Source organism: Odontomachus brunneus, unplaced genomic scaffold (genome assembly GCF_010583005.1).
Source record: "Odontomachus brunneus isolate Ranch 3 - 2012 unplaced genomic scaffold, Obru_v1 Obru_scaffold_049, whole genome shotgun sequence".
In the NCBI taxonomy this organism is placed as follows: Eukaryota; Metazoa; Arthropoda; class Insecta; order Hymenoptera; family Formicidae; genus Odontomachus; species Odontomachus brunneus.
In genome coordinates this window covers 47,018-74,893 of record NW_022639499.1, presented here as the reverse complement: position 1 = coordinate 74,893, position 27,876 = coordinate 47,018, and the positions used below count along the sequence as shown (strand labels likewise).

General features: G+C 39.8%; 2 protein-coding genes across 7 annotated transcripts in view; both read right to left on the bottom strand.

The window, feature by feature from the left end:
* LOC116845174 (plastin-2) overlaps nucleotides 1-19,900 on the bottom strand; it is a 46,558-nt gene extending 26,658 nt beyond the window's left edge. The window contains exon 1 of the mRNA XM_032817574.1: nucleotides 18,883-19,900. Coding sequence (XP_032673465.1) covers nucleotides 18,883-18,933 — 51 coding nt within the window. The 5' untranslated portion in view covers nucleotides 18,934-19,900. The remainder of the gene's footprint in view (nucleotides 1-18,882) is intronic.
* Nucleotides 19,901-22,026: 2,126 nt separating this feature from the next.
* LOC116845173 (lysine-specific demethylase 5A) overlaps nucleotides 22,027-27,876 on the bottom strand; it is a 20,898-nt gene continuing 15,048 nt past the window's right edge. For 3 of the 6 annotated variants that reach the window (XM_032817569.1, XM_032817567.1, XM_032817572.1), the window contains one exon: nucleotides 22,027-27,671. In XM_032817569.1, the coding sequence (XP_032673460.1) occupies nucleotides 27,564-27,671 (108 nt within the window). In that variant the 3' untranslated portion in view covers nucleotides 22,027-27,563. Of the gene's footprint in view, nucleotides 27,826-27,876 lie in introns of all 6 variants that reach the window. The other 3 variants (XM_032817571.1, XM_032817570.1, XM_032817568.1) reach the window with 3 other exon arrangements.

Here is a 27,876-nt window from a genome sequence, read left to right as displayed (position 1 = left end):
CCCCCCCATACGGATTTTCACTCAAATAGGTCAAAATTTCAAATTTTCGGGCCGACATATTGGTCCGTTATCTTGAATTTTGAAATCCAACACAAATTTTTTTCACTTTTTAACAAATTTCGATGTTTTGCCCTAATTTAGATGGTTTTTGAAAGCCTATCTTTGGCGGTTTTCTCTTGGGCCTTAATGGGTTAATACGAACCTTAAACACCAAAAATGTTGCTTCTTCGATCCTTTTTGGACTTGCCGAAAATAAAGGGTTAATGAAACAATTAAGTCGTGCGACGCGAACAATTAGCATGTGTCCGGGATTGAGTTAACGGCACATCTTGCGGTTGTGCGTGGAAAGAAGAAAAAAGAGAGTGACCTGGGAATTATTGCTTTCCAACCCTTGCTCTTTGTTCCCTTTCCATGGTGTATGCACGCATTCACATTTACAACACGCTCATATTGCTTGCGAGTCGCAGCATTATCCAACGGACAAACGGGTTAACGATATGCGTGCGGCTTTACATTTAATATTAAGCAGCGCGCTCACCGCGTAGAATACGGCATTGATACTGCCGGTTGCTGCAATGCTACTCTTATTATTGCGAAGCTCGTACACGCTCGCTCATTGCTCACCCCGTTCGCTGACGCGAGCAACGATTGAGTTTCAATGACGCAGTGCAAAGATCGGGACGAAAGCAACGACGATCGACGGCCCGTGCGATCAGCAAATTGAAACGTGAACACTGAGAAAGAAATGTCTGGTATTTTTTTGATATAGCTATAATCATACAAAGGAATAGTCGTTACAAATCTTCAATCAAGATAAATACAGTCAAATTAACATAGTCATTTTCTCATATATGTAGAATATTGATATTCTTGGTTATATATGAGAAAATAATTGTGTTACTTCGACCATATTCGTCCTGATCGTAAACTAATAATATATAATCAAGAATATTAATATTGTAATATTCTATGAGAAAATTATTGTGTTAATTTGATTATAATGGTCTTGATTGAAGACTAATTTAACGTTCAACGCTATATAACCTCATTTTGACATTAATCTTATTTTTAAGATGTCGACAATAAAGATATTCTCCAAACAAGAACGTTCTTTTTTTCTGTGTAGCGATACTCGGCGGCATCGCGCAGCTGGATAATCGGTAACTCGAGTGAACTTATTAGCCGCGACCCAAGTCCCGTAAGAAGACATATCCGCCGAGATCTGACTCATCAATTCGAGATACCTCATTTGTTCATAAGGGATAATCGCGTTGACATCCCAGTGGCCAATAGAGCGCGGAGAGAACGAACCCTCTCTCTCTTTCTCTACGATTAGATTTGATCTCGCGCGTGACTTATTTAAATTTCCTCTCGGCGTAAATAAATTCTAAAACGTCGCCGGATTTCAACGGGTGATTTTCAATTATCCATTTAAGATTATAATTCAAGAGAGAGAGAGAGAGGGGGGAAAACGATTCGTTTTACCTTCGCGGGGATTTTTCACAACATCTTTCAATCAAACGCCTTTCTCTCGGAAAGAGAACACCGAGGTGATATATTTTACGACAGCGAGGACGAAACTTCGGGGATTCTTTTGGCGAATCTCGGCGGACACGGGAATATCGAGCCCGACCCGTCCGAACGAGCGTGTTTCCTGCGGAAGACAGGCATTTCGTATTCTTTCGTGGTAGCCGCCACGCGAAACGACGTTCCCAGTATTCGATGCTAAAATATACCGGACGTCAGCGCCGAAGCTAACGAAATCGCGCGGTGCAAGCGCATTTGCGAGAGGAGAGCTATCGCGTGCGCCTCACGAATTGTACAAACAGTAAACGGGTGAAATTGCAGGAAAGAGGGGCTCTGGTCGATAAGCCGCAGTTATTAATGTGCACATTTCAGGTCGTACTTTTTTTCACTCTCACGATACTGCACAGTCATGTCGTGTGCTGGAATAATACACTCAAACGAAGAATTCTAGCTGCAAGGTGCTGTTCCCTGTAATTCCACATTCTGAACGAAAACTTCCACCAAGAGAGTTTTACCAAGAACTTGCAACGAGATTTCCGGTCAACTTGAACAGACTTTTGATAACTTCCACCGGTATGTTCGGCTCGTTTGTATTTCGCTAGAAATTTAGTTAATCCAACCAAACGTTTTTTCAATGTGGAATTCAGAGGATCCTCGATGAGATCGTATCTTTTGGGTGTAACTGCAGCAAGGCCCGGTCGATTCTTTCCTTTTGTCGATCACGAGTGCCGCGTTTGGTCGTCCGTAAGGACGAAATTATCATCGAGCGACAACGATATTCGAGGCTCGCGACATTAAATACACGACGCTGCCGAGGGAAGAGATCTCACTGAAAACGGCTCGTTTCATCGCACTTCGTCTTATCTTAAACTACGGAACATCGCCATGCGCCGAGAAAGGATTAATTATAACTACATGGTGTAATTAAGGAGCTAAGCGTGAGAACCGGACCGACAAAGAACGTGCGTGTGTGCACGTGCGAATGTACGCGTCGCGGGCAACCAACACGCGTGTGCGCGTTACCGGCTGTACCTGCGTGAGAATTGGCTCTCAGCAAGCTCAGACGGTACCCTGTCTCGCGTTGAGAAAGGAATCGACCGCGTCTTTGACATTTTCAGGCCTTCCTCGGAGCGACGACCCTCTCCTCCCCGCTGAGACCTCTAATTACATCGATTCCGAGTCGTACTTCATCGCGATATACCCCGAGAAACGCGAATGAATAACTACCTGAGTCGAAATTTTGATGCTACTTTGACACTCTTAAGGATAGTTTGCGCCTACTCAGACGGTTTATAGCGGGTTATAACCTAGGTAAAACCTACTTTGATGATATTGATACTCATTAACTTCTCTTTTGAACCTTTAATTTTACTTTGTCAAAATTTTGACGCTACTTTGATGCTCTTAAAAATAGTTTGAGCCTACTTATATAATCTACAACCTAGATGAAACCTATTTTTAAGTTATTGACACTTATTTCCGAGTCGAAATTTTGATCCTATGTTGAACCTTGAATTCTACATCGCAGTAGGAATTAAGATAGCAAAGTAGATTTAATTCTAATGATATAATGTACTCCTACCTTGACCCTGATGATGTCTGAAATATATGCAATAAATAAAATATATATTTTGAATGCTATTTGACGTTTCTGTTTCGTTATTTAGTAAATTTTTTAAATATTTCTATGAAATACATATATTTTATGTAAGAGCTAAAACTTCAATAGAGGTTTGCAACCTACTTTGCTTCCTAAGATCCTACTTTATTATACAAGCTACTTTGACGCTAAAGAAAGCAAAAGTGGAAATTTCAGACATCATCAGGGTCAAAGTAGGAGTAAATTATATCATTAGAATTAAACCTACTTTACTATTTTAGCTCCTACTGCGGTGTAGAGTTCAAGGTTCAACACAGGGTCAAAATTTCGACTCTGGTAGACGACTACTGCTTAGCGATCGTTGTCGCGTCAGGCCGGAACAATGGTAGGAAGACAACGTTGTTCACCGGCTGTTGTTCTACACGCTTGTGAGTCTCAACTTCATCAAGTGATGCACGTTCGCGGTGCTCGCTCACTTCATCGAAGGACTTTGCATTTAAATTCGCGATGAACGACGACCCGCGCACGTCGCCGGCAGAATTCAAAGATTAATTTTCGCCGCGCTGCAAGAAGTTGTAGATTGATAAGTTTTCCTGCCGTTATAACGACCGCATTCATAACGCGGCAGTTTCCGTCGGTCGAATCGCAGTTCGAGGCGGTGTCTCTCTTCCTCGCGGATTGCATTTCTGATGCGGACGATGGCCGAGCCGTGCTCGCGAACAAGGAAAACATTATGCATTTATGTATGCACCATGTCGGTGTAAGCTGGCAGCAAGAAGAAAACGCGACTGGGCCGCGTGGAAAATATTAGACGCGAATCACTCGACTCGTTGGATTTTCGAACCAAGAGCGGGAGAAATGGAAATTTGATCCTCGACTTTCAATTTGTATAAAATGGAACAAGTTTTTTCGAGCTACGTGAACTTTCAAGAAATTTATGAAAAGTCCGCAGTTTCCATGACAAAAATAAATGACACTCTGCTCTCGATTTTTCTAACAATTCTGGTAAGGTAAGGTAAAAGTACCAATGCCTGGACAATAATAACGCTAATATCTAATTCTGAGAATCTTATTGTTTTAAATACAAATATCTAAATTTTTAATATATAGAAAGAGAAAAGGTACGTATATATATTGAATATATACATATATCCTATGTTAAAAATATAAATATTTGTCTTCAAAGACCAAAATAATAAGAATGTCCAGAGTTAGATAGCAGCGTCCAGATATGGATACTTTTACCTTATAGGATAAACTACACAATAATTGGCATCCCTTTTAGTAACTGAGATTTTAAAAGAACCTTTTCCTATGCAACCAGCATTATAGTTAAACCTCATGCAAGCTCTCTGTGATTTGGAAGAAAAAAATCTTTACAGTTGAAATTGTGTGTGTGTGTGAACTGATGGCGTTAGTCACAACAAAATCAGAGTTTTTTAAAGTGTTACATTAATAAAAAAGTGTTTTAGTACTTATAACTATAATTACATGGAGAAATGATTAAGCCTGGTATACGTTTCGTATCGGTCACACCGAACATTCGCAAGCCAAGTATGTCACGCGTGACACAATGACCCGGCGACCACGAGCGAGCGCGATTGTTTCTCGAATACGTTAGTCTCAAGGCGACGAAAAAAATACCATTCTCTTGTTATACATAGTGAGCAATCGGGAATGAATCACCATGTAACTCACCGTGGTGGCATTAATTAAACCTATCCCTTTCGCTGCTATAATACCAACACGTCGATTTTCGCGCCAGACATTTTTATATGAATAAAAGTATGATTGTGAAAGTATGAAAGTATGATTTATATATGAATAAAAATATGACTGACTAAAATTCTGCTCGAGTGATATAACAAGATTTCTGGTTAACCTGAACAGAATTCTGGTAAGTTCGACTGGAATGGCTTCCTTGTGTTTCACTAGAAATTTGCTGAAAACAACCAAACGTTCAGTGTATGATTTGCAGTTACGATTCACTCAATCTTCGCACGACCGCGTAAACGAACGAAAACGAGTGTCTCTTGTCTCTCATCTTTCTCCTCCTCGGGACAATTGTTCGCGGATCATTTGAGAACCTCTGATTGGGAAAATACGTACAATACGGGCACCTAATGCGACCTAGGCCGCGGTTGCGCAACGATCTTATTTTTGAGCGACCGATCGCGGGCCTGTTTGCCATTCCAGCGGCGTGCAGTTGCATAATAATCGCAGCAGCTCCGCGTCCCGGCCCGAGTAACGCAGTTGAGCAACAATTGGAGTAGAAAGCATTGCTAGCCGTGAATGATAAGAACAACGGAGGTCTCTTTATGCACGACGGCCGCACCCGCCTTCGCCGCGGGCACTTCGTCTCTTTCCCCGTAAAAATTTGAGGAATGTCCGAACGAGGGGAGCGAGGTGGGCAGGTACGCAAATAAGTCGTGAGAGATAAGGAATGTGCATTAGTCGCGAGCCGAATTAATCGCGCTTATCTGCGCGCCTCACTATCACAACAAACGTACAGCGACTGTAATGTAATGACGATATTGAGACGTCGCACAGTGTGCCAAAAAACATATTTGGTAGACAAAATTCTGCCTACATCACAAATCTGCATCGATTTTGATGAAACTTTTTTTTAAAATGCTTGTGGACAGTTCTACTATAACGTCTCATTGTCAAAAATTTGAAAAAAGTAAACATAACCTCAAAAAATAACCTCAAACTTCATTAATTGTTACCCCTAATTACCTCAAATTTTATAACACCATGGTCCGAAACTCCATCATTCCAAATCTTATAGTTCCATAACTCCTAAATCTGATTACCCACGAGTTAAAAACCCCATAACCCTAAACCTCATAATCCCAAACTCCATAACCCCGTTATGGTTATAGTAGAATTATTCACGAGTATTTTAAAAAAAGTTTAATCAAAATCGATGCAGACTTGTGATGTAGGCAGAATTTTGTTCACCAAATGTGCTTTCTGGCATATTGTGCGTCGGGCTACGAGTTTCGCGTCGTCGCGGCACTTAACAGAGATAACGAGAGAGTTATTGAAACTCTCTTTCCCAAAATGAAAAAACAGATGTGAATGTCGAGCCAAGAACCAAGATTTTAATTTAACAATTTCACCCCCAGAATGAAGTTCCATCATAATTATGCGAATAATTTCGTCCGAGTAGATAATGGAAAAAGAGATATCTGCATGGTTTGTTCAAGATCTGTAATCTGGGCTTTGAGTAGTAAAAATTCGCATAGATTTCAGTTGCAAACTGATACGATCTTTTCTACTGTACAATGAATTCGTTTTATTGAAGCCGACTTCTGAACAAACTTTCCAGTCTGGACAATAACGAACCGAATAGCTTTCGCGGTATTTGTTCCCATTGTCGGCCGTGAGTCGTCATTTTAAATTTAATCGACTGCGCGGTACAAGAGCGCGCATTTCTCTGGCGCACATGTCGGTGCGCGATTCTGCATTAATTTCACGCTCGCGAAGCTATGAAATAGTTTTGGCCCGACTACATCGGTCTCACGATATCTCAAGAACTCGCGGCGCATGAAATGTATCTGTTAACAGTACGCGGCCACTTGCGAGCACGGTTATGTAACGCGACTAGTGAACCCTCGCTTTTCACAGCCGCTTCGATTATCTCGGGAAAAGGGCAGCTTGCACGGAGAGAATATCGCGATTGTTTCTTTCATATGAATTCATTTCAACTTTACAATTTTTATAGCACTGCAGGAATGGACTGTCAGTCAGGTTTATCTCGCCAAGATTTTTGCGTCGAATATATCTCTTTAAAAAAATTATATTATAAAAGAAGGCACTCTGAGAGAAAAGTATAAATGAATACAATTGCATTGTTTCTTTCATATAAATTCATTTCAACTTCACAATTTTTATAGCACTGCAGGAATGGACTGTCAGTCAGGTTCACGCAAAAAAAGAACTAGCTTTCAAAGAAATAGCTGTGGCAGATAAGATGTGTCATTGAAATAGAAACAGCTAATGTCGATACTACCGAAGCTAAATTTATTCGCTGTTTAAACTTAGGCGCTACAGCAAGAAAAATTAGCTGCTAGAAACAAATTACTGTAGCAAATGATTGTAGTTGTGCGGCAAACTTCTTTAATATATGCATATGATAAGAAATTCAGGAATAACTGCCATTTTCTTAACTATTTGAAATGTTGTGCATTTTTAATGTCACCTAATATATTTGTATTTCATAGCGAATGCATTTTAGCTGTCATAGCCAATTCTTAGCAGTGACAGCTGAACAATTAGCCTTTTGACTAAGTTTGAGTCAGCTATCGCGATTTAACTGATATTACTAAGTCATTTTTTTGCGTGTTTATCTCGTCAAGATTTCTGCATCGAATATATCTCTTAAAAAAAATTATATTATAAAAGAAGGCACTCTGAGAGAAAAGTGTAAATGAATACAATTACATGGCAAAGTTCTGTCACTTCCCTATGAAAGAATTTTTGTTCAAAGTAAGATGGTATGCGCGAGAAGTGAATCGGTGAATTCGGTGAGATCGATCGTTCCTTCACTCATGAGCGAAGGGACTCCACGTGACTTCAATACGGCGCACTTGCCAGACCACCGTAGAGTTTCGGCAAACAATATAATGCCGTCCACGTCAATGTTATTGTACCGTTCCCCCTCGTAGTCGCGCCGCGTATCATCACCGGCAGTGAACCAGACGCCGGCCTGATCGCAGCGGTTGGTCTCTCGCTGCTTTTTCTGTGAGAGACCAACGGCGCGGTTTCTGGATGAGAAAAGAACGGCACGTGCCAACGCGGCGACACGGCGACGCTTCGGGTGGCCGACCGCGCTCCGTTTGCTCGCACGTGCTCGTGTCGTGCTGTTTATTCCGCGGTAACGCAGACAACTCGTCCGGGCTCGAGCGATACGCCCGTGAAAGGGTCGCGCACGTGACACCGCGCAAACAAGTGAATAGATTCTCACGGTAAAAGAAAAAAAGAAATTACGAAACAATCGATATTAATTGACACGGAAAAAAGAGATGTGGTATATCTAACAAAAAATATTTAGTTGTAAGCAATTAGCTGCATCATTCTACATATCTTTGTATGATAGTTATGTTGATAGTTATGGTTGATTTGACTTACTTTGGTGTGTCAACTACATCAATGAAGTTGCGCGTGATCTGGTTGTGGCAACCAGAAATTAGTAAGGGGATCATTTTGCATAGCACATACAAGCTAAATATCGTATAGTTGCATTAATCAATGCTATGTTGCAAAGTAGCGATGTTAGAAAACAAAAGCAATTCACTACGCGCACAGCTAAAGGTGTATACATGTGAAAATTGGTTCTGAGTGTATAAATATACATTTGTAGTTGCCGCGTAATGAGCCGCGTTTGTATTAACTATGTATTATCACTGCTGCAACATAACTAACTCAGCCATTGCTCTTTGGTTACAGCAACCACATAAATACAATAGTTGTTCCATATTTTATTATTGAATCTGGTTGGCAGATTTCTGTATGGATCGACCATATTGTTTTTTCCGTGTAATTATGCAAGAATGGTTCAAGTTACATGAAGTACGTTTCGCGAAAATGAAGATAAAAATTTGATACATGATTTTAAAAAAATAAATAGCATTGAGGTTCTTTTCGTAAGGAGTTCTATGGAATTATTTTCCTGCTCTGCCTCTGCGCTAATTTTTACCTGATTTTGGGACGCGAACTCGAGATTCCACCTGAGCGGCCGCGGAATCTGGTTTAATCGCCGTCGCTTTTGGTCTTTTCTGAAACCGGTGATTCCACTCGGTTTCACGCAGGCGGATTGATATGAATAATCCGGCACGGCAAAACAGAGAATAAACGGATTTAATTTCGGAGTTAATCGAGACCGCCGTTCTAACGCCGGTTATTCGTATTGGCGCGTCGCAGGTGGCGCGTCGATGGAGCGGAACGGAAAAAATTCGTCACGTCGACACGGCAGGTAAAGCGCAAAATTCCGGAATCAAATGTCGGATAGGTTGAATACGTCTCCCGGAGCGAAATGCAAGAGAGCCAAGAAATGCGAGTCGCGAATTCGCGCCGCGGAACTTCCGCTCATTTCCCGCCTGTCTCCCTTTCGCCATTCGCCACGCGAATATTCACCGCGTTATTTTATCTCTCGCAACTTACAAAAAGCGTCATTCGAAAGCTATTATACAGCGCGATACTTTTGTTGCGTCAACTGGTAGCAACAATTCCCGCTAGTCGACTTTAACGGCAATTTGACACGTGGACAAAAATCTATATATATAAAACAGTTTGTTATGTTCCCTATAAACTCCTAAATCCTTCGACCGACTTGGACCAAATTTTGGTTAGTTGTTCTCTACAACGCTGAGGAAAATATAGGCCATATAAAACCTGGACACCCCAAACTCTCTCTCTCTCTCTCTCCCCTCTCTCTCCCTCCCTCTCTCTCTCCCTCCCTCTAACTTCATTCCTTTAACACTTTATAAACTCGAGCAACATCTAATGTAATTTAAGTTAGTATCCAATATATTGCAGACTTACAACTAAACCCAAAAGTTGCACTCCGATTTCTTTATAATTTGGCACCAATTAAAAGCACAAAAAATATTTAGATCGTATTTTTTAATTTTGGTCCATTTTGAGTTTCACGGGCAGTTTATAGCTTTTTAATGTTCTCACTCCTATCATCAACAAGTGCAACAAAAATGCATAAAAAAAAATAAAATTGAACACAAGATATAGGCGTTTTTGTTTTGCTGATTGTGAATATGAAGTTAAATATGTAAAATTATTTGTATTAATAATAAAATGTTTAAACAAAACATGAAAAAAGTTGAAAAAAATTATATATACAAATAATTTCTCGGTTTGGCCGAGATTCAAACCATTTTTGATTAATTTAGCACAGATTTGAAATATTTCGGTTAGAATTTCGGCTAAACAAATTTAGAATAGTTCGTGTCTCAGCTATGCCGATTTTGTTAAAATTTTAATTAAAATTGCCAGATTTCTATTTCGGTTTGGCCGAGATTCGAACCATTTTTGGCTAATTTAGCACAGATTTGAAATATTTCGGTTAGAATTTCGGCTAAACAAATTTAGAATAGTTCGTGTCTCAGCTATGCCGATTTTGTTAAAATTTTAATTAAAATTGCCAGATTTCTATTTCGGTTTGGCCGAGATTCGAACCATTTTTGGCTAATTTAGCACAGATTTGAAATATTTCGGTTTGAATCTCGGCTAAACAAATTTAGAATAGTTCGTGTCTTAGCTATGCCCATTTTGTTAAAATTATTTAATTATATCTTGTATTCAATTTTATTTCTTATGCATTTTTGTTGCACTTATTGATGATAGGAGTGACAACGTTAAAAAGCTATAAACTGCCCGTGAAACTCAAAGTGGGCCAAAATGAAAAAAATATGACTTAAATATTTTCTGTACTTCTACATTTAAAAATTAGAAAGAAGTGTACCTTTTGAGTACGGTTACTTGTCAATAGAAGAACCCGCATAGAAAATACTTTGCAACCTAATTAATAAAATTAATGTAGAAAACACTTAAAAAAGCTCGAGTTTCTTCAATATTTCTGTTCCGATTCTAGACAAAGAACCCATGTCTAGGACAAGAATGGGTTTCCCAATTGGTATTGTAGTGGGATAATCTATTTTGGGACGGAATTGTGCATTCTGATTGAAATCTGACTTGCATTTGGGAAAATAGTAATGGGAGATTTCTATGCGGGAATTATATATGATAATACAGGATATTATGTTTTTATAGCTTCTTAATGTATATACTTTGATCCCCCTCCCTTCTGTCTCGCGCAGCGCATGAACACGCGTACGATAGCGCACACGTCGACATGGATTACGCATGCACGAGTGCGTAAAGGGTTGAGAGTCATCGCGTCGGGAGCGATGTTGCAAAAGGGTGATAATCCCTCTGGAAAAGCACCGATGCGTGTCGCGCATAGAAACTTTACATTTTGTGTTCCCGGCCAGCCGAGTCTCCTGCGAGAATATTTGAAAAAATTAGTCTCGGCGCACGAAAGCGTTCATTTCCTAATTACGCCGAGATATTGTCGCATTGTCATCATCGCGGTAACCTGCCAATGTTCAAAGGAATTAATCAATGTCCCATCGAATTATTTAACGAAAATGATCTAAGGAAATCGAAAGGAAAAAATTTATAAAAAAAATTCGACTTCAACGAATCGTTTTTTCTGATCGCGTCGCACGACAGTTTAACAGAGTAAGAAACAACGGAAATAACACGTAACCGCACACTCTTATCGCACGGGTTGTTTCCTGCGGACAGGAAGAAATTACAAAATGCTGGATTAGCGCTACCTCGGGAACGTGAACGGCTCGTTGCTTTATCCGAGGAGCCTTTAAAGCGCGACGTGTCCGATGATTCAGCACGCACGCGACACGCACGCGCACACACACATACGCACACTTATGGTGCCACCCAAGGGGTAGCCCACGAAGAGAAGTTCGCCCCCATTTTCGTCACGCCACGGGGGGAGGGGGAGGGATCAGACAGGATGTAGAAAAGGGTTGCGCGTCTCTCACACTACCCGTAACGCGATCAATAAGATAATTGAAGACTTTCTCAACGACGTACCGGCGGAAGGGAACAATTTTTCGCTATCTCGTTATCTCGCGCGGCCGGCGGTTCCTTTCCTTTTTTTCTTCCCCTTTCGCAAGATGATCCTCCCCCACTGTCTCCCCCAAATTCATCGTCTTGTCGTGATGATCGATCGGCATCTTATTTTGCCCGAGTTAACGAGGGTGCAGTTGCGAATGACATATTTATCGAGCATTCCCGAAATTTTGATTCTATTTTCAGCTTCATTATTCCATTCAACACCTATTTTGACATTCTGAAGCCTATAACAACCTATTTTGTTGCTAAAGAAAATGGAAAGAGAAATTTCGGACATCATCAAAGTCAAAATAGGAGTAAGTTGTATCATTAGCATTAAACCTACTTTACTAACTTACAAGTAAACTTACCCAAAAGGTATAATCTGATTACTTACTAATTTGACGCAAATGTAGAAATACAAAAAATATTTAGGTCATATTTTTTCGTTTTGGTCTACTGAGTTTCACGGGCAGTTTATAGCTTTTTAATGTTATTACTCGTATCATCAACAAATACAACAAAAATGCACAAGAAATAAAACTGAATACAAGATATAGTTAAATAATTTTAACAAAATTGGCATAGCTGAGACACGAACCATTCTAAATTTCTTTAACCGATATTCCAACCGAAATATTTCAAATCTGTGCTAAAGTAATAAAAAATGGTTCGAATTTCAATCAAACCGAGAGAGAGAGAGAGAGAGAGAGAGAGAGAGAGAGAGAGAGAAAGAGAAAGAGAGAAAGAGAAATCCGGCAATTTTAATTAAAATTTTAACAAAATCGGCATAAGACACGAGCCATTCTAAATTTCTTTAGCCAAGATTCCAACCAAAATATTACAAATATATGCTAAATTTGTCAAAAATGGCTCAAATCTTGATCAAACCGAGAAATTATTTGTATAAATAATAAAATATTTAAACAAAACATGTTGAAACACAAAAATGGCTCAAATCTTGATCAAACCGAGAAATTATTTGTATAAATAATAAAATATTTAAACAAAACATGTTGAAACACAAAAATGGCTCAAATCTTGATCAAACCGAGAAATTATTTGTATAAATAATAAAATATTTAAACAAAACATGTTGAAACACAAAAATGGCTCAAATCTTGATCAAACCGAGAAATTATTTGTATAAATAATAAAATATTTAAACAAAACATGTTGAAACACAAAAATGGCTCAAATCTTGATCAAACCGAGAAATTATTTGTATAAATAATAAAATATTTAAACAAAACATGTTGAAACACAAAAATGGCTCAAATCTTGATCAAACCGAGAAATTATTTGTATAAATAATAAAATATTTAAACAAAACATGTTGAAACACAAAAATGGCTCAAATCTTGATCAAACCGAGAAATTATTTGTATAAATAATTTTTTTCAACTTTTTTTGTGTTTCAACATGTTTTGTTTAAATATTTTATTATTTATACAAATAATTTTACACATTTGACTTCATGTTCATAATCAGCAAACCAAAAACGTCTATATCTTGTAATCAATTTTATTTCTTATGCATTTTTGTTTCACTTGATGATAGAAGTGAGAACACAAAAAGCTATAAACTGCCCGTGAAATTAAAAGTGGGCCAAAATGAAAAAAATATGAAAAAAATACCTAAAACTTTTTTTATAATTCTACATTTGTGCCAAATTGGAAAGAAATCGAAGTGTAACTTTTGAGTAGGTTTACTTGTTAGCTCCCTATTGCATTGTAGAATTCAAGGTTTAACATAGAGTCAAAATTTCGACTCGGGCTGCTTTGAGATCGAGGAAATTTAGTAATTCAAGGAAAAGAACGAATTTGATGCACACTAGTGAGATCGTTCGCATTGATAATTAAGACGTTTCGCACCTTGATGGATTATTACCGAGGATAGCCTCGTTCGTGCTGAACGAGGAGGAAGATTCGAGTTCTTCCCGATGAGACCACTGATGTGATTCGCGGATTTCGTGCGCAAATTGAACGTTAATATCGATTTTCGCGTGGACGAAGAGAACACGATGTTCCCGCGAGCTTCACCATCACAATTTGCAAGGGAAAACGCCAGAGGCGACGTGTGTGTCTGTGTGCGTGTATGCAGGAAATATTTCGCGAAAATATTTCCAACTCACTGAAGAATAACAACGTTCTGTTTTTGAGCGGAAGATAGCTTGTTGTAACGCGGGTCTGGTATGTGGCAAAAGAATTCTCACGAAATTTGCAATACCCGAATATTTGTACAAAGTTAACAGCCGTGTATTCTCGACCCGTTATTTATTCAAAATTGGAAGCGCGCGTCATCTTCTTTTACATTCCTATCGGCAACGTCGCGTTAGTGACGAAAGCTTGAATTAAAATCCCATTAAAGGAAAATCAAGCCGGATCCCAACGGGAAGGTCGGCAGTTTGTCATCTGCAGTTTTCAAGCTTAATTCACCCGAGAACTGTTTATTCTCTCATATATATTCTCCCTCTTTCTCGTTCATTTATAGTTGAGAAACCGACCAGGCTGGCATTCATCCTACCGAGATGAATGCCAATATTCCGATAAATCCTCACTGAACTACGTGCCGAGAGGGAAGGCTTGTTCGCTTACTTGGGATTAACGCAAAATCCAATAGATCGGTAACGGAGTAACGGCGACGAGCTGTCCTAAAAAAAAAACGGAGAAAAACCACGAAAAAGTTCATACAAAGTTCGACGACACCGTTACGCAGCGACCCGAAACGCCCCATCGATGCTCCACCATAGCGCGAACATATATTAAAAAAAGAAAAAGAATATATATATATAGTTTATTTGTCTCGCAATCGGCTACATTGCAAAAATACAAACGTGTTGTTTTGGCTAAATATCTTCTTACACGTTTCCTGCCTTCTTAAGTCACGTCATTTAACACATTTCAACGTATCAAATTATAATTCACACACATCTCAAACGTGTTAAATGACGTAATTCGAAATCGCAAGAAATGTGCAAAAAAAGCTGCAGCCGAATTACACGCTAGTGCGTTTGAAAGTAACGCACTTGGGTTTACAGTGTAATTGCGCCTCAAGCCATTTACGGTATATGCTTATTAACTCTCGCGCGCGATTGCGAAGAGGCGTTTTTTATTAGTAATTATCATATTTCAGTCGTATTATCGCGGCGATTTGAGTATATATTTTTGTTATGATCCGAATCGAGATTTTGATCCCACTTTCAGCCTTACTATTCCTGTCAACATCTATTTTGATACTCTGAAACCTACATTAACCTCTTTCCATTAGAATTAAACCTACTTTACCAACTTAGCTCCTACACGGAAAAAAGAGATTTGCTAATATATGGACAACTAAAAATATTAACTGCAGGAGCAAATTTTTTTTACTTTCATAGTAAAAGTTATTTAGTTGTGATAGCTAAAAGATTTGCTAATATGTATGTACATATTAGCATAACAAATATACATATTAGCAAATCTTTTAGCTATCACAACTAAATAACTTTTACTACGAAAGTAAGAAAATTTCTGCTCCTGCAGTTAATATTTTTAGTTGTCCACATATTAGCAAATCTCTTTTTCCGTGTACTGCGTTGTAGAATTCAAGATTTAACACAGAGCTAAGATTTCGACTGGAGTATTATAAAATTTTTATATATTTTTCTTGTTTCTCTATTTCTATATCCCTGTTTCTGATTGTTTCTATTTTCCTGTGTTTGAAAATGTTGTAGGACACGGCTATCGCATGTGTCGCACCACACGATCAAATGTCCAAATGAGATTGTTATGGGATATTAAGTATCGACCCGAGAACCGCCAAGTTTTAATATACACGTTGTACCACGGAGTCAGGTCGCCTTTCCAACGATCGGCGCCGCGGAGGCGCGAGAAAAAACGTTCTCTGAAACGAGCCGGTGTACTGTTCACGGTCGATCAACCGTGAAAAGCCCTCCGCGTCGAAGAGCAGAGTGCAATCGCGCTGTAACGAAGCTGATTGCGCTCCTGAAAGCCGGCGCGGCGCGAACAGATCGGCGGTTCGTCTAATTTGTCGCCGCGCGAGGTGAGAATTAATTTGTTCTGCTAGCGAGATGCAGCCGACGGCTCCAAAGGACGAGCACGCGAATGTACGCGCGAATAATCGCCGCGAGATCGCACAAGCGAGGCTTTTCGACCGAAAAGCGCTCAAAAACGTGGACAGCGTGTTCATTTGCTGTTTATTTCAAATGCAAGCCCAAACAATAATATTGCCAACGACAATATTGATATTGTTGTTTATATATGTGAAAATGATAATTGTGTTAATTTGACTATATTCGTCTCAATTGTAGACAAATTTATCGTTCAACGCCATATATCTTATTTTAACGTTAATCTTATTTTTAAAATATCAACGATAAAGATATTCTCCAAACAGGAATATTGTTTTGTTTGGGTATGCTATATAAAAGTTATAAATATCAAAAACGCTTTCTTTCTGGACGCGCACGGAAATAAGAGTTATTGTTGTTTATATATGTAAAAATGATTGTGTTAATTTGACTATATTTGTTTCAATTATAAATTAATTTATTGTTCAACGCCATATATCTCATTTTAACGTTAATCTTATTTTTAAAATATCAACGATAAAGATATTCTCCAAACAGGAATATTGTTTTGTTTGGGTATGCTATGTAAAAGTCATAAATATCAAAAATGCTTTCTTTCTGGACGTGCACGGAAATAAGATAAGAGTTATTGTTGTTTATATATGTGAAAATGATTGTGTTAATTTGATTATATTTGTTTTAATTGTAGACTAATTTATTATTCAACGCCGTATATCTCATTTTAATATTAACCTTATTTTTAAAATATCAACAATAAAGATATTCTCCAAACAAGAATATGGTTTTTTTGTGTATGCTATGTAAAAGTCATAAATATAAAAAACGCTTTCTTTCTGGACGTGCACGGAAATAAGATAATAATTATCATGTGACCCTTGATTAGTAATACAGTGACAACTGAAAGATGAAATTTAACTCTCGATAGAGACTACGAAGGAACGTGTCACGTCTTTGGATCTCGTTTATATTTGGTACGTGGCTCGAGCGAAACGCGAGGGAGAAGTCTAATCGATGTATCATATCGCTTCTCTCTCGCCCACGCATCTTCTCTTGGCGATGCGTTCAAATTAAATACACAGAACAGATGTGATATTTTCAAACAGTTCAGCGGTGGTGTGTTGCCGCTAACGGCACATTGTTCTCTGCCATGATCTGTTAGCAATTGCAAACACTCGATCGCGTCATCGAAGAGAAAAAGAACAACGATGCTTATCAATGTCAATACGATAAAAGTCATACAAATGTTTAATAATTCCATGGGGATACATACAGTGAGATAAGTGATAATCCGGGATTATTGGCGATGGCTTTTGTCACGACTGAGCAAACAGAAGGGAGATCAAACGAAATTTCAATTGCAATATTCTTGAGACAAAATTTCGCGTGACTGCTGCAGCTTGAGGGAAATTCCTTCGAGCGCGTTTGAGGTCGGAGCAGAGAAAAGAAGGGTTTCGATGTGCGATCTTTACGTCACGCAAATACGCAACGGCGCGGTATCGTCTCACTTTCGAGTGCGACTTTCCGAACTAAAGACCGTGCAAAGAGCAATCGACGGTAAATGCGGCGTAAACACGACCGCGCGGCTTAAACGCGAGGTACTCAACGAGCGTGCTTCAGGCGAATCATTTTAACAACCAGCATGTGTGCACACAGACTTGATGTTTCACCGCTCCGAAAAACGCTAAATGACCAGAGCAGGCGTTAAAATTATTTAGGAAGGTTCAAAATCATTCTGTTTTCCGCAGAAAACACAACGAAAATTTACATGACGAAAATACTATAATTCTTTTTTCATATAAATTTTTTACTATTTTACTAGATTATTTCACTATTTTATTATTTTCTTAGGTCTAGGAATAAACTATCAGTAAAGTATATCTTGCTGAAAAACGCAGTAAATTTCGTTAGAAATATAAAAGATTTTATTAGAAACACAGCAAGTGCTTTAATAGTATGTTTTAGTTCCTAAAATATAAGTAGCACATATGAAGCGGGACGATAGTAAATTATATTATTGCAGAGTGTCGATCTATTTTGCAAAATTCTGTCAATTTTTACTATGACATTTTCTTTCCGCGTATATGGAGAATTGAACAACTCCGGTCGAGAACCTTCCCGAATACCTTCTATAACACTTGCCAAAGTCGCAGTACTCCCGTATCGCGATTATGCGATCGACGATTTGTCGCTCCAACCCGAGGTTGTTTATCATAACAATGAATTTCGGGATGATCTAGCATGACCTCCGGAACTACCGGTTTGAGATTTTAACGCGGGATTGTGTATTGTTGTTTTTTTTTTGTATCTGTCGCAACTCTACGACGCGCGTGCCGAATATATGTTAATTCTGTACAACAATTATTTCTCAAATCGACCCAAATTGAATAATTTTGACATATTTATAATTATTCATTTATGCTGTCGTTAATTTTTAACATATAATCTTACTTATAACATTTAATGAAAAATATTCGTTCATATATATATATATATATATATATATATATATATATATATATATATATATATATGATTATTATGCATCTACGCTGCCAAGCCGATCACCCGTATCCATTTAGTCGTGTATTTTTTTACGACAAGGCAACTCTCGTTATCGTCACAAGTAAAACTATCTTACCTATCGTTACCTTATCGTCCGTCTAGACGACGATTACCGAAATGATGACATTTTTCCTAACGCGGCTTCCGAACGACGCGGGAAAAAATTACGCGACAAATTTGCATTACGAAGAACATCCTGAACGTAGCTCCGAGTCGCAGGGTGCGCGGGAGGCGCGCCAACTGACGGCGACGGCTGCGGCGGCGGCGACAGGGCGGCGACACCCGGCGCGGCGTTCCACGAGGGTGGGTTTTCACGAGAACACGCCGATAAGACCGGCGATCGATAAGGAACCGCCGACGGCCGTGGTCTCGCGGAAAACCGGAGGGAAATACGCGCGCCCGGCTCGGCAGCTAGTGCGAGAAAGAACGACAGATTACTCACCGCTTGAAATTGCTCCAGCAGCTCCTGCCGGTCGTCGATCGTGGTGGCCATGTTGTCCGAATATGCGTGATCCTTTCCGCCTTTCCTTTCTCCGCGGCAACCCGCTCACTGTCTCTCCGTCGTTCCTGCACGCCCTCCGGCTCCTGATCGGCCTCTTTCTCTCCTTCGACCTGTCTGTCCTTCTCGCGATCGCGCGACTCTTGTGCGTCGTATTATGCCGTGACACAACGCAAGCAACGTGTGCGGCACTTCTCGAAAACGCTCTTCCTTCTCTCTCTCTCACTCGTCGCGAATACCGAACGCTGCGTTACGTTACTTACGCGGAAATGCTCGCACCGTCTCTCTCTCTCCTTCTATCTTATCCGTGCGTAGCTCGTGAATAATAAGCCTCTGGGTTACCGCACGACGGAGGATTGTCTATCGTCAGCCGGCCAAGCTAACGTACGCACGCCAACGTCCTACCCGGTTCGAGTCGCAGCGAGCACTGACGGACGGTGCGGCAAACACCGCGCGCGGCGCCGGCCCGACCGCCGCCGGAAACGACCGAACTCGCGCGAAGCGCCCGGCGCCGCGCCGCGCCGCGCCACGCTCCTGAAGTATGCCGAATTCCATCTTCAAACGTAGCACCCCGGCGATCAAATTGACTATCGATTATCGCGGCCGAGATCGACAAGTCCATTATTGTGGCGTCGCGAACGAAATTTTAAATTTCCGTTTTCAAATACGATTCATGAGGAAATTAAATAAAAAAAAGTGAAATTTGGAGAAAATGGAGCTACAGAGAAATAGACAGATTCTAATACACACGACCAACGTACACGAATTAAGTGTTTAAAGCCTAATCTACAGTGTGCTCTTTGCTTTCTGTTCTCTTGTTCTCTATCTTTTTTTTTAGTTTAAGGCTTAAGGTTTGAAATTTGAGTCAAAGATCAAGAAAAAGAAATAGGAAGCCAATGACATATTGTAGATTAAGCTTAAAGCCTAATCTACAATAACGTGTTCCTTGCTTGCTGTTTTTTTTTTTTTTTTTTTTTTTTTTTTTTTTTTTTTTTTTTTTAGTTTAAGGCTTAAAGTGTGAGTCAGAAAGAGGTAAAGAAAAAGAAACAGGAAGTAAATAACACATTATAAATCAAACTCTAGGCTTCTGGCTCCGCGGAACTCGTGATTATCAGCGGAACTAGCGAGATTAGAAAAAATATACGACAGAAATTCTTGTAAAATACGTTGAAATAAAAAGATATAATATAAAACGACATTGTAAAACGATAGCATAATCGATCGAGCACATCTGTTAAACGTCCCGGACGTTCTCTTGTTTTAACGCAATAAATTACAGCAAAACTGTAACATGATGCGTAATCTACCTTTTCAATCTGCTCATGACTTTGTCATTATATGGTTATTTAGTGATTGTTAAAACAAGAGAAAAGCGTTTGGACTATTTTACACATCTTCTCGATTGATCTCAAGTATCATTTTATGGGTACATTAAATTCATTTCTACAATGTTGCAGGAATTATTAGTGTGCGTTTCTGACGTCATAAGGCACGATGAGATGATATTGCAAAGAGCGATATCGATTTTCATATCATGTGCTTCACCAAGCAAAAAGACTCGATAGAAAATTTCCTTGCATAACCGACGGCGGCTGCAGAAATGTACCGATAAAATGCATCACGATAAACGAATGGAATCGTCCGAGATAATTTCGCTGTACCTTTCAGATGACTTTCAGAGCGTCGCGCTATAGAGGGTCCAGAGACGGATATTGTCAAACTCGTATACGATAATCCTGAAGGTATCCTCTTAACGGATGCTCCCATTCAAGCCGTCGCATGAACTCGTTATCGCGCTCCTCGATCTTCTTCCTCGGGACGTGCAACGTGGCTTTCATCGACGATGCTCGAATGCCAAATGCTAAACACATACGATATTTATGCGCATACGAAATATACACGATATTATGCGCGATATTGCCAGCGGTGTTACATTGTTAATGGACATGTACGTTCGTTTGGAAAAACAACGTGACAACGCGATTGGCTGCCGACAAGCAATGATATTTGAATATTAAGTAGAATTTATTCTTACACAAAGTTTCAACATATCTTCCCAGACAGCACAAGATCTTCAGGGAATGTCCTGGGTGATGTTCTCAGAACGTCGAGAGAAAGAGAGGATGTTCTGTGAAGATCTATGCTGTTTGGGTTCGATTTTCACGTATTTGTCCATTGTGCTGTGCGTAATAATTCATTGTTCGCGATATACTCACGAGCGAAAATCACGAACAACAAATCCATTGAGTTCATCGTATTGCCGTACGCAAAGGAGGAACGCAGACCCTTGAATCCGATGAATCATTTTTCGCATATGGAGTAGCGGTAGAAGCTGTACGCTGAGTCGAGAAAAATCCACGTTGACTCATTCCCGTGGTCATCGAAGTCAGTCTGTCTACGCACAACTGCCCGTGATATCGAGACGCATCGCGATGTTTATGCGATCGACGGCATGACACGAATGCGACTCGCGCTTTTCATTACTCCCGTTACAATTAAAGAACGCTTATTGCGACGCGTTACGAACGCAAGAACGGCGCGATGTACGCGGGAAGAGACGAATTTTCCTTGCATCCGCGAAATGGACACCTGATACCTGATTTTCTCAACTGTGTGCGATGAACTCGCGTGAGGAGCACACGATGGACGTATGCTCGCCCCTTTCCGGAGCGTGAACCAGAATTTCACGTCTCCCCCGACTTTCATGCTGCCCGCCGCTTTATTGACATTCTATCTCTCCCACCCGTTACATGAATACGCTTCCACGGGCATCGACCCCTTTTAAATAATGTTACCTCGCGGCAGACGCGGAGGGACGAGTCCCTCCTCTCTGTATATCCCCCGAAAGATTTCGTCTCCCGAGATTATTTCTCGAAGCTTTTCTCTCCGGGGAAGGAAAAATCGTCTCTTCGTTCTAACAATAAAAACAAACAATTCTCTCAATAAAATAGTAAATATCGTTCGCCAGACTTTACAACAATTCAACGCAGAACAGAACAAAATTAGACGACACATAATGAAAAGGATGTCGAATATTGCGAGGAAGGACATGACTGTTATCAAAAGGCTCACGCACGGACACGCTCCTCGACGTCAAATGATTTATTGATAGATACATCTATGATAGTATATGCAACAAGAAGTAAATCACTCTCTTATCGAAAGGAGCGAAGCCCGCCACAAATAAGGTCCTATTGCGAAGTGATATACTTTTATCGCTACGTCTTACGTGTTAGCCTCCAGTCAGAAATTACAGAAACGTCTCGTCTTATACAATTCTTTAGTAGCAAATACTAAATTACGCATTGGTCGAGTTTCAAATAAATTACTTAATTACAATAAGAGCGCGAGATTAGTATACTGAGTAACAGCTACAAAGGCCTATAAAACGCAAATTTGAGAAATTCAGAATGTCAGAGTGGCGATGTGTGTTCTGTATATGCATATGTATATATTATGTTCGATGACATTCAATCGGCGAACTTGGATGACGACGATTAAAGGAGTACCACGCTAAGAGTGTGAGGAATCATGCCCCGGTAATAAATTAATCCGTAAAAATACATATCTCCCGTCTCAAAAAATCGTTCCCTGCGAAAGTGCAATGTCTACTGTGTTTGCGGAATTTTCTTGCGTGTGTACGCGCTGTCACTATGTCCGGTTTTGTCGCGCGATCGCAAAGTGTATTTACAAAACTATATCTACAAGAAAGATGTGACATTCACATCGTGACGAATCGGTCGCTAAACTTGAGGTCGGGGACCGACCTGCCTCAAAATACTCGACGCGTTTGCCTGACTTGTCTCACGTTATGCTGCCCGGAAATGATGCTGCCGAAGTGTTTGTGCATGACGAGAAGATCAACGCGATACGTTGGTACTGTTACAGAAACGCGTAGGCACTTTTGCCTTAGATATCTAGACGAGTGAGTAATATCCGACACGGTGCTATAAGTATCTCTCCGGTTAACGCATACAGTACACCTGTTTTTTTTTTCTTTTTCAACACAGTTACACAGAACAATATCGTCTGGCGATGCATGATTTCTCATTTCGTTCGCGGTGATTGTTAATGACAATAAGCTCTCTTTCTCTCTCTTTCTGTTTCTTACATGAATGTGAATGCGAGATGTGTATGTTTCGCGACAAAACGTCGGAATCGAGAACGTACGACCATGTATACATTGTCGGGCCGAAGCGAACACAAATGAAATATATAGGAACAGAGAAAAATCGAAGTGTCAACCCTTTCGCTGTTGAGTACGCGAATCTACTCTCTCTCTCTCTCTCTCTCTCTCTCTCTCTCTCTCTTGAGAAAGTTGACGACTATTAGCGAAAAACGCAGATCAACGCCTGTTGTGTTGCTGCAGAAGAGAGCTTGTTGAAGTTGATCTTTCCGCAAGAGAGATTGCAACCTTTACAATTTCACCTTTATCGTAAACTTTCGAATATTTCTAAGCGCACCCCGCAGCGAAAGGGTCAATGATCAACGTTAGCGCGTTCGCGCGTTCTCGAAAGTACTATATTGTTAGAAATACACTGCTCTCCTTTAATATACCGTCGCACTGTCGTGTCCCGACGCCGGACGATTGTGGACGCGATCGTCGGGCTTTTTCGTTTCTGTACAAAAATATACGTGTACACGTAACGTCTCTCCCCCTCATCTCGTTTCTTTATTTCACAGCCTGTTTTAAATGAAAAGAAAAAAAAACACACAGCATACTTGTCGCCACCGATGTGCGAGTGGCTAAAATTTGTCAGCGGGTTAGCAACGAAGTCGGTTGATCGACCATTGGAATTTTTCTTTTCTCGTTAGCACGCTCACTTTTCCGATTTTTCTCTCTCCTTCTCTTAATGCTACAATTAATAGTAGAATACGATGCAGCACATTCGTTAACAGAGCTCGTTATTCATCTCGAGTAGAACTGCCCGACAATTCGCGTAGCATGCTCGGTATATAAATATTTAAAACATACTGTACGTCCGCCGATTTACATTTAATAGAATTTTTCTCTCTCTCTCTCTCTCTCCCCTCTCTCTCTCTCTCTCTCTCGCAATCTTGAGACCACGTAGAAAGTCTGAATTCTAAGCGACCTCTATCTATTGTGCTACTTTCTCTTTCATTCATAACAAGTTTAATTGTACAAACTTCTTCGGACACCGCTCGCTACTTAGTCTAAGATAAAGATTTCGCTCGTTCTTTATACAAAGCACACTGCATCCCGAGTACAATAAAAAGTTTCGCACTTGCACGGGTATGGATAACGCACGCGAGACTGTAATCGTATAAGATTAAATCGGTGGGTCAACTATACTTTTTTATATGATTTTGAAGAATCAATTACGGCTCCTCGCGTGAAAACAAATTCAAAAGGAACTCTGCGAATAAGAGTCCCGTCGGCCCATTGTTAGTGCGAAACTCTCGTACATTAACAGATAACACCACACGTTTTCCCATACATTGATTAAATTTCGTATAAACCTTGATTTCCGCAATTGATGCTGTTTGCGTACGGTCCCCGATTGCAATAATTGTTGATCGCATTCGGTGACCGATTACAATAATTAGCGCGCCGAGTTCTAAAACGTTTTTGCAGGAGCCTGCTGTGACAAAAGTTGGACGAAGAACCAACTTATCACAAGAGACTTACATCTAAAATGTTGTTACATTCATATGTCACAAAAGTCCTATTTATGCGCAAAGTGTGACACCACATTTATCTTACAAACTGCGAAGTCTTATACATCATGTAAACAAACACAACGGCCGACTGAAGTGTCCTTCTCGACAGGTCGTTTCGTAGCTAAACAATTACGTGCGTTCGGCATGTTTCTCTCGAAAACCAAGTCTCGTGAGAAACAATTGTATTCAGACTTATTCTTGCATGTGGAATCATTCATTTTACCACCATTATGGCCGGCTTCTGTATATATCATGAAATATGTAATAGTTCGTACTTTTCTAAAATCGTAAGCCGAACGCAAGTAAACATGTTTATATACGCTTCGTATTATTTGTTGTATTACACATCACACATACATTGTTAAGTCACTTTGTCATATTATAAATATCCGTCCCGATATGTCAAAGTTCTTTCGACGTTTTAGAACTCTGCACGTTCCGTCTCCCATTACGCGGTCGGTCTCCCGTCTCGACGAATTTATACATTCACTTATAAGTGCCGATTATGATCCTGATTCGGTTTCGACAAGTGTTGCTGTACCGCGCGTCACATAATTAAAATTCGTTAATTTTATTTATATGACAACGGTATTGAGAAATCTGTTGAAGAGGCACGTATCATTTGAACAATGTAACCACGTTGATCGTCCACCGGTGTAAGAAATCCATTGATGAGGAGCACAGGTCGTTATTACTACTACGAAGGCTGCACTGCTCATCCACCGGGCCGAGAACTCTGTTGACAAGGTCACTTCGTAGTTATTTTATCACTAGGACGTACTACGATGTTCGATAGACAGGAGACCGTGCGCAAGTATCATTAGTTGCGATTAAAGATTTACACAGAAATTAATTATTGTATACGTTGCAATTTGTTGATCTGGTTGTTGATTTTTATACTTGGACTTGGACTTGGTTTCCAATTTTTTTTTGACCACTGTGAAGGAGATCACTTCAATTCGTAGCAATATTTGTTTACTGAATCAATTGAAACTTTTCTCGCGTAAAGTAAAAAGATGAAATATTTATGTATTCGTGTACACATATTATATACTCAAAATAAACATATCTAATTCTTAAAAAAACAAAATTTGATGGAAATTAGATCCGTAAACGGTTCTTATCGTTTCTTATTTTTATATTGTTTAATTTTAATCAGCCTTACGATCACTCATTAACTCTAGGTATTTTATATAAGAGACTATTTTATATTTCAAGTAAAGTCTCGATGTGGGCCAAGTCTGATCTTCGTCAATGCTTTAGACATTGAACAACGGAAATAATAATGAAATATAAAAATTCAACACCCAGACATAATAACTCATATATCGTATACAATAAAATTTTGTGTGAATCTTGACTCGCGAAAGCAAAGGGCAGGACGGTTGTTATCTCTGCTGCAAAAGCCAGCAATGCGTTACAGGTTATTGTTTCGGGAAGGCATAGTAGATATGATATTTATACATCTGCTGTATAATAACTCGTCTTCTTTTATTTTATACAAACTAGACTCGCTTATATTTATTCACTAAGTTTCCACAAACCTGACGTGTGATATTCTAATTTTTCTGCGACATTCTTATTCTTAACGTATGTATAATTGAAACAGTAATACGCACATATCTCAGTCTCTGTACATACCATCTAACGTAAAAGAATTCTCGATGTTTCCTGCGCGCGTAACATTCAATAGAAGCCGATACAAAAGAGACTTCTTTTGTAACAAGGTCAGACGACAGTCTTCAACGACTGATACCACCACACATGAGAAGCCTTTGTCTGTTACGTTTCTGCAAATAGACTTGTATATGCAGACCGCGTTTCTTTATAGGACTCAAATAAAAGCGCACAAGAAGTTAAACTCTCCTTCCATTGATACATTATCCATAATAGATAAAGATCCATATTTCCGTTAGACTCAGAATAAAAAGTCCAGATATATAAAGTCAGCAGCAACTTTCCAATCAGGCCTTCCATGATCTCCTGCGAAAACGCTCAATCTATTTATACAAGTCTATTGTCTCTGCGGTGTGTATCATTTAACTCGTTCGGGTTTATTTCGGCTCGCGTTAACTTCAGATTTCACGCTCTGTTACGTCCAACTTGCGTCAGTAAAGTGAGGTCGTAAATCCACTACTAGATCGCGTTCTTCATATGGACGCGTGCGCACGTTGCGCCGTTCGTTCATTCGACGATCGTCGATCTCGTAGGAAAATGAAGAAATAACATTCGATCGTTTAGCGTTTCGAGCGAGAGGCGTGACATTATAATAGACGAAAAAGAGAACACTCTTACATGGAAAGAGTTTTACAAAATCAGGCATATACGTGTAATCACGGTTCATCCGTGACTCGTGTGCCGTTGAATGCAATGAAACCGGCGCTTCTTTTCCTTGTATTAACAATCCAATAAAAAAAAGAAATTTACAAATAAAGTATCTTTACAGTCGTGCGATTAAAATAAAACATGCGAGAGCATTAGTCTTCGTGACCAAAATCAAATTTCCAACAACAAAATATGAACAGGACCTGCGCGACGTATCGAAGATGCATGGCGTCCTGTTTTATGTATCTGAATGCAAAATTTCCCGCATGTCAGTGTATAAATGCAGATTAAAGATTTATTAACGAATGCTATTAAAAGGCTAAAGACACACACATACACAAACGAAAAAGACGGTGTTACGATACTTTAGCCCTTAATTAAACACTACTCCGCTCGAGAAAATAAAAAAGAAACGCATATCGATGAATGATGATCGACGATCTGTAATGCCGAATAGCACAGGACAACGTTAGGAAAGACAAACTAAACGCTAACGCTTCACACCACCACGAGTTCAGTTGAAGATTGAAAGTCACGATTGTAAACGTCCCGAGCATCCGTGCGAAGCTCGACGACACGAAGTGGGCTTAGTAGGTCCAGACGTGGAATGTCGTTTCCTAGACGCCCGCCTCCGTGTCGGTGGTGCCTTGGTGTTCCTGGGGCTGAGAAAGGGAAAGAAGTGCATCCAGGCCTAATGATTCCGCCAGAAGGTCTGGCGCTCTCGACTACAACGTTTAACACAAAACAAAACTTACTCTAAGCCTATAACAGAGATCTCTGATAATAGACAAAAAATGTCGAAAAGAAGACGAAATGAGATTACCAGCCAAATGAAAACTAACGATCCATGAACGTTCACGTCTACATCGTGCGTGTAAACTGAAATGCAAGATGCGAACAACAGTGTGCACAATGAGAGCACACGTATGA